Source organism: Monopterus albus, unplaced genomic scaffold (genome assembly GCF_001952655.1).
Source record: "Monopterus albus unplaced genomic scaffold, M_albus_1.0 scaffold127.1, whole genome shotgun sequence".
NCBI lineage: Eukaryota > Metazoa > Chordata > Actinopteri > Synbranchiformes > Synbranchidae > Monopterus > Monopterus albus.
In genome coordinates, this window is record NW_018128007.1 from 1,374,991 (window position 1) to 1,382,782 (window position 7,792).

Below are 7,792 nucleotides of genomic sequence, written 5' to 3' on the forward strand. Positions count from 1 at the left end.
TGAATGACCCAGTTTTGGTCCAGCTACTAGACAGATGGCCTCATATTTGTCTCAAGAATATTCTGGTATAAAGTGGAATTTATTGTCATCTCAATGACTGGAAGTTTCCCAGGCAGGGTTTGGTCTCACGACAGCTGAGCTGCCGTCTTCACGGATCAAGTGACATCAGGGCTAAGAGGAGTGCTGTTTTCAGCAAAAGGTGATTGAGAGAGGTCTGTGCTATGGGCTCGGGCTGTCTGCCCACTCCTCTCAGAAAGCACTTCCCCAGTGGGTGTGCAAACACAGATCTCTCACCAAAACCCCCATGGCAGGACAAAATGGCCGCAGTGTAAGCTTTCACAGTAGACAGAGCCAGGGTCTACCAGGGTCTGTAGGAAAATTAACACTTGTGCCAATTGGCGTGACATAGGGGCTGTGCCTCTCTCCACGCATCACAGCTGAAAAGCAGACCATTTCGCCACGAGACGAGACGCTCTTGCACTGGGAGAGTGCTAGCTTGGCGGCAGGCCTCACAGCAGGGGTGTGGGTTGCTGGGCATGATGAAGTTCGTATCGTAGCCTGGGCACACGGTGATGCCGTTGCAGCGCTGGAGTCCGGTGTTTGACAATCTTTGCTCTTTAGACATGCTTATCTAGGAATCACTCTTTAGACTGTAACTAAGTAAGATTAAGTCCCTCTGCTCAGACTTTGGTCTCTCGTCAGTTCAAAGTCAGCTTGATCTCAGTGCCACAAGTGATGCATCTGGCATCTGGCTTGGCAGGACGTGTGGTTCTCTTTAGAATGAGTCCTTCTCTGACTGTCAAAAGCAAAATTACTGCACATGCTCCCACCTGGCACCCTCATCCATGAACTGAATGCAATTTTTACACATGACACAAAATTTATATTCCCACTATCTTCAGCAACAGTCACTGTTTAACTACAGCTGTAAAAAAACACGTTCTTCACCTAAACAAAGAAAACACAGGAATTATGATCAACCAAATACTGAAATACACTCAGAACTATTCCAAATTCAACAGTTGATAATCTGGGTGTCACCTCCGACTTTTCTCTCACGTTACTCACGTTAAAAACCTCACCTCCAAACAGTTAATAATCATACCTTACGCAAGACTGGATGCCTTCAGGTCTTCCTTCCACTCTGTACAATTAAACATTTCCAACTAGTACAAAATGCAGCTCCTAGAATTCTTACTAGAACAAACATACCTGTATTTGAACACATTTGACTCTGTCATCACTCCACTGGTGTATTGCCTAATAACATGTAACAAGTGTAGTAATAACTTTCTTCTTGGCATCAACAGCAGCTTGTTTTTCCTCCTAATTTGATTTGAATTATGTGACATGATTTGGAATATGAGTCTTATCTAGAAAAACCTTTTCCATTTCTTGAAAATAGATGCAAAATCAGTGGCCCTTATCTTGCTTTTGCTTTTCCACAACTCCACACATTTCAAAATAGGCACATCTGGAGCTTATAAAAAGACTGTTAGAAATTTAGCTGTAGCTTTGCATTCAGCTTTCATTATAAAAAAACAACAACCTAGTTTTACATGGGTCAGTGTGTGATCAGAGTCCACTGTGTTAAAGTTGGGTTGGGCATAGCAGCCATGGACAGATTTGGTCTTGTTATAAAAATCACAATTACACCTCCTCCCACAAAATAAAACATAACACTAACTTTATAAACTAACTTCATACACTTAACTAACTCTAAACATAACACTGCAGTGCCTATAAAACAGCCAACCACAAACACAAAGTACAGGAATCTACACAACCATAAGAATTCCAGGCCACAAAAGGTCTAGGTCATCTTTTAAAAAATAATCACAGATCACTAGAAAATGATAGTCAAGTAGCTGACATGCCCCACTGGTGGTCTGTAAAGGTACTGCAGGTGCTGCCTGACTATGCAACCAATACTGTAATTTTACTGTAGGAATCTTTATTATATTTGATTTTTAAAACACATTTCCATGTATTGTTTGTGAATAATAAAATGCATATCATATATAGAAAAGCCAAGGTGACTTTCAGGATTAAAGCAGTGCCCATCTGGGCTATCCACCCCACAACAGTGGCCCTCAGGCTACTTCTTAGTCGGAATGGTGTGCTCTGGGTTCCAATTAGTTGAAAAGCCCTTGATCTAGAGTCTAGACATACCTTGTGTGCACTGAAATTTCTGTTGCTTTGTGTATTTATTGCCCTGCTCAGGCTTGGCACATTGATGGATGGGCGAGCACACAGCTCTGAAAAAGATTTGCCTATTTAGTATAGGAACCTTCCTAATTCTAAATATAACATTTTGATGTATGATACTCAACACTGTGAGATTCCAACATATCAGATGTTAAATTATTTTTCTTTTACCACCAACAAAAACAGGACATATTATATGTAATCTGCCTAAAATATAGATAAAAACATACAGTGCCTATAAAAGTGTTCACCCCTTTGGATGTTTTACCCATTCATTGATTTTATAAATCAGTAATGATCAATGGCTTTTTTGACAAAAAAAAGACAAAAAACCTCTTTAATGTCAAAGTGAAAACAGGTTTCTACAAAGTAATGCTAATTAATTAAACAGATGTAATGGGAAATGGTAGGGAAAACTTTGTTCTGAAATAATTACAGACTATTCAGGGTTATGATGGTTGCAAAGCTAATCTAGAAGTACCCAAGATTAAACATTAAATGGCTGGAAATAAGCACATCGTGGGCTCTGTAAACTCTTGCAGCCAGCTGAAGGTAGCAGGACAGAGAAGTGCTGTTCCAAAGCACAATGCCATTATGCATGGCTGTCCACTGTGTTTGTCTTAATTCAATTATATGTATGTATATGACACTAGGCTGGTACACAATAACCACATAAGCCAGATACAGTATATCACAGAAGTGAGTACACTCCCTCCCATTTTGTAAATATTTAAGTATATCTTTTCATGTGACAACACTGAAGAAATGACACTTGGCTACAATGTAAAGTAGTGAGTATACGGCTTGTATGATAGTGTAAATGTGCTGTCCCCTCAAAATAACGCAACACACCGCCATTAATGTCTAAACTGCTGGCAACAATAGTGTATACTCACTACTTTACATTGTAGCCAAGTGTCATTTCTTCAGTGTTGTATCATGAAAAGATATACTTAAATATTTACAAAATGTGAGTGGGTGTACTCACTTCTGTGATATACTGTACCTTACTTGTTCCACTGTTGTCATCATAACTGTGATTGGCTCAGCTATGATGTAACCCATGATCTGGCTATCTGAGAGCATATTTATTAGTTACCACACTCTGATCTATTTTCCACTTCACCAAGTTCTTTTGTATATTGTGCTGCGTTATCTACCTGAACCAAAATAGCAGGTGTGCTTGAAGATGCTCACCCACTCCATATCACCAAGACACGACTTAGCTCTTGTTGCTGAGCTGGCAGGACTACCCAGGTAACTATCCATCGGTCCTCTTTGTGGACTTGAGCTCAGCATTCAACAGAATCCTCCACTCCAAAGTCATCCAGAACAAACAGGTTCCTGCTCAACTCGACTCAACTCCGCTCACATGTATTGGTCACATGGTTTTCCACTGCAGATCAGCCCCCTCTCAGTGTAGCCGGTTGTCATAGCGACACTGCATTATACTGCCATGATGATGTCAGAAACTGACACAGAAACAATGAAGGACATCAAATGTATGCTGTTCCTCATTCTCAGTACTGTATGTGGCTGTTTTTAGTTAGTACAGTAACTACAGTAAAGAAGAGGTTAGTGTTAAATAACATTTTAAAAATAGTGCTTTCTTTGTTCCAGGACATCTCAAACATTGATGACACGATTTCTCTGACCATTCGCAGGTCTGCAGTGTTTACATGTCACCGTGTGAATCAAGTAGAGTTGAGCCGATACCAGGTGGTGGAAAAGGGGCTAATGTGCCTGCCCACACCTGTCATTACATCACCAGCTTTCTGACAGACAGGAAGCAGCAGATGAGGCTGGGGAAAACCACATCCAGCATCCAGTTGCTCATCACAGGCAGCCCCTAGGGATGTGTGCTCTCCCCACTGCTCACCTCCCTCTACACCTCAGGGGACCCCTCTGTTAAACTCCTGAAGTTCGCAGACAACACAGCGGTCATTGGTCTTAACTGAGATGGACAAATTTGCGTACAAATGGGAAGCTGAACAGGTGGCCCTGTGATGATGTCACAACAATCTCAAGCAACAACATACTCAAAACTGTGGAGATGATGCTGCTCTGCAGCACTGTGTCGGCAGCGGACACTAAGTGTCTGGGCTCTGCTGAGTCCCAGGACCTGAAGTCAAAGAAGATGTACTTCCTGCACCAGCTCAGTCCTTCGATAGCCAACAATGTCCCGTAATGCCTGATATGTTGCAGTTCTGCAGTTCGAAGGACTGAAACACCACCCAGGGCGGATAAATACCTCCTGCTCAACACCAGTCGGACAGAACTGATGAAGCCTCTTGGATGAGAGGTGAAATGTCTTCTACCTAAAACCAAGTCCAGATGATTTTTTAAATAGTTTTATCAGCATACTACAACCTGGATGACTGAGAATTTTCACGGACAGTTTTTCAACTGTATGTTCTCTCTGTCTGTCTCTGTATAAAGAAGGGAGGGGCTGCTGCTCTTTCACACATGCAGTTTACCAACGGTGCTCAAGGTGTGAAGATGCCGACATTTAGTATTACCCCCTAAAGGGGGGCCAAAATTTAGCTCCCAGAACCCCACTCCAGATCAGGTCACGTGTATTGAAAACAAACACAGAACCTGTGACAAGCGCTTCTCAACACAAAATGTTTCAGTAACGCCCTATAATGGGAAAAACCACTATTGAGAGCTATTGTACCAGAGTCAAATTCCTTGTGTTCAACATAAGTGGAAAATAAAAATGATGCTGATTATGAAATAGGACAATCACAGTTAATTCATTCCATGGGTGTAACCAATTACTGATCCAATATTACCTAATCAGCTGGTGTGTCACATTTTCCATCAAGATGTGTGGGATTTTCTCAGTCACTTATTTTTGAAAAAAACACAGCAGATTGAAGTGTCTATTGTTAATTGTGTTTCTAAATATTTGTTGGAGGAAATGGAAATGATGAATATCCACATTTACTCCCCTGGTATTATGCCAGAGCAAACAAGTGACCGTGTCAGATCAAAACTCATAAAGCTAAAATTAGAAGCATAGGAGCTGTTTTTAGCTCTTAAATACTTATTGTCAACAAAAAGCTTCCTTTGAGGAAGGATGGAAAAGAAGGAAGTGGAGTAAATAAACTCTTCAAGCCCAAAGAATACAACCGGTAACAGGATGTTTGCAGACCTTTGTAGAATTATTAAATCGGCTTGAGGTGCTTTATGTTAACGTACAGCTCATTCTGGTGGGAGGAGGCTCAGTGGATTATACACGCTGAAGCTGAACTTTGCATGAACTTAACACCACAGTTCATTTAATACAGAGATGGTGTTTAAAAATAATAAAAGCAACATGGACCATACAGGCTTCAGCAATTTCAAACTAAAAGACATGAAATTTAAAGCCAGCTGAGGCAGCTGTCTTGTGTTAAGTTACACGGAAATACAAAACAAATTTGACCATATTCACAGCCATATATAGCCTAATATGCAAGTGAATTATAAATTAAGACTTGTTAAAGATAAAGTTTTTAAACAGAGTCTGATTATTTGCATTAGCTTAAAAAAATAGCTGAATTCAGCTTTGCATGATTCTATTACAGAAAGGAAACTAAGTTGCTCAAGCTTCAAAATTTCCATGTTGCCTCTGGAAGGTAAAATTCCCTAAGTGCTTTACGTCATTCATGACAGAACACAATGGTATAACATGGGTGTTGGCTCCCAGCTGCTGACAAATTTGACAGGAATGATGCCATCACTGTTGGTGCCTCAAAGGCCAACAAGAGGAACATGGTTAAGTTCCAGAATTTTGAAACTAGAGATCACAAACACAGGCAAACTAATGAAAATACTGGCTGTGGTCATTAAATGGTGAAAACCGACCAAATTAGTCAGTTCTGAATCAAAATGTAGGAAGGTTTCCAAATCCAGACTACAAATTTTCCATAGATGTAGTAGCTTCATAGAGCAGGGTTTTTCTACCAACTGGGACTCAAGGACCACCATTCTGACTAAAAGGTAACCTAAGGACCACTGTTGTGGGGTGGGGAAATCGGATGGGCACCATTTTAATTTTGAAAGTCACCTATGCTTTTCTAAATGTTATACATTTGCATGGATTTGATTATTTGCAAACAATGAGTAATACAGGGAAATTGGCTTAAAAAATAAAATAAATAATTATTCCTATGATGAAAATACATTACTGAATGAATGGTCAGGGACCATATGCAATGCTTTCACAGACCACTGGTTGAAAACCCATGTACAGAAAAGCAGAAAGAATGCTCAGCAAAGTGTAGTATTGGGTGGTGCAACAAGAGAAATGTTTTTTTTCACCAAGTTGGTGAATAGCTGGGTTTATGAGGCTTTATGGCCAAATGAATCCCTTATTGAACATGTCATTCATGTTCTCTGTTGAGGGACACAGCTGAATTATATGTTGCTATGTATTACATACGATTAAAGTTTGAAAAAAGATTATGTAAACAAACATGGTGAACCCCCTTAACTGTGCTGAAATCAAAAACTATTGCAAAAAGTGATATTCGTGGATCGGCACTCAGAAAGAAAAAGGCGGAACGACACATCCTTTGTTTAAACAGTCATCTAGCATCCACCATGCCAAAGTAAAAACTTGTTAGAATCTGCTTTATTGGCCAGGTGTGTTGGACACACGAGGAATTTGACTCTGGTACATCGGCTCTCAATGCGCATGTACGTATCCCCATGCAAGGGGCAAGTAAACAGTAAACCAGTATAAGGCTGTGTAATATAACAAAATAAGCAGTATTAACAAGCAACAACCAGTGCAAACAATGCAAATGTGTTATATTTGATAACATAAGAAGGACAAGTGCACGGCCTCAGCCTAACACTGGTGTTAGTGTGGCCAGTCACACTGTGTGAACTGTTGCAGTGCAACAACCAGTTCACCTTCAGGTAATGCTGAGTTCATAATGCAGCAAAATATCAGTGAACGACTAAACTGATGTTCACAGAATGATAAAGCAGAATTAATACTTTCACTGTTTATACTTGAGCTCCCACAGTTTCCCAGTGAGGAGCAAACAAGGCACAAGGAAACATGAGCGAGGACAGGGTTAATGAATGTCACAAAGCAGTGACAAAATAAGTTTGTTGCAAATGTTATGCTTAGTAGCCTATGTACCTTAAAAATAAACAATCTAATTGAAGGGCTCTGAATCAACTTTACAACTGGCTGACATATTAACACCAATGTTTGTTACTCCCAAATACTGAATATCAGTGCCAGCCTCAAAAATCAAAAACTGGATTAGCAGTAGCAGTGACGAATTGAGGTCTGCATCAGCCACACACAATAATTACAAAGACACACATTATAACTGTGTCAAACAAAACCAGAACACAGAGAATGGTTTAACTGCCCTGGATCCTGATCTGACAGGATCCAAGCCAAACAATCAACTTACAACCAAGTGAAATGTCACGTACTTGGGTGGCAGGCTGAGGGGAGAGCGTGGTTTCAGCTTGTCCTCGTCTTTCTTCTCTCTGACATCTCGAGGAGGACGCATCCTCGGCCTCTCCTTCTCATCCCGCTTCATCCGGTCCCTCTCCCACTCCTCTTTCTGAC

The 7,792-nt window shown here is 40.6% G+C and overlaps 1 protein-coding gene across 1 annotated transcript in view; it reads right to left on the reverse strand.

Annotated features, from left to right (window-relative positions):
• The window catches only part of LOC109967244 (zinc finger CCCH domain-containing protein 18), a 26,825-nt gene that overhangs the window by 3,902 nt on the left and 15,131 nt on the right, over positions 1-7,792 (reverse strand). Inside the window, 1 exon segment of the mRNA XM_020612684.1 lies at positions 7,654-7,792. This exon segment is cut by the window's right edge and continues 20 nt beyond it. Coding sequence (XP_020468340.1) covers positions 7,654-7,792 — 139 coding nt within the window.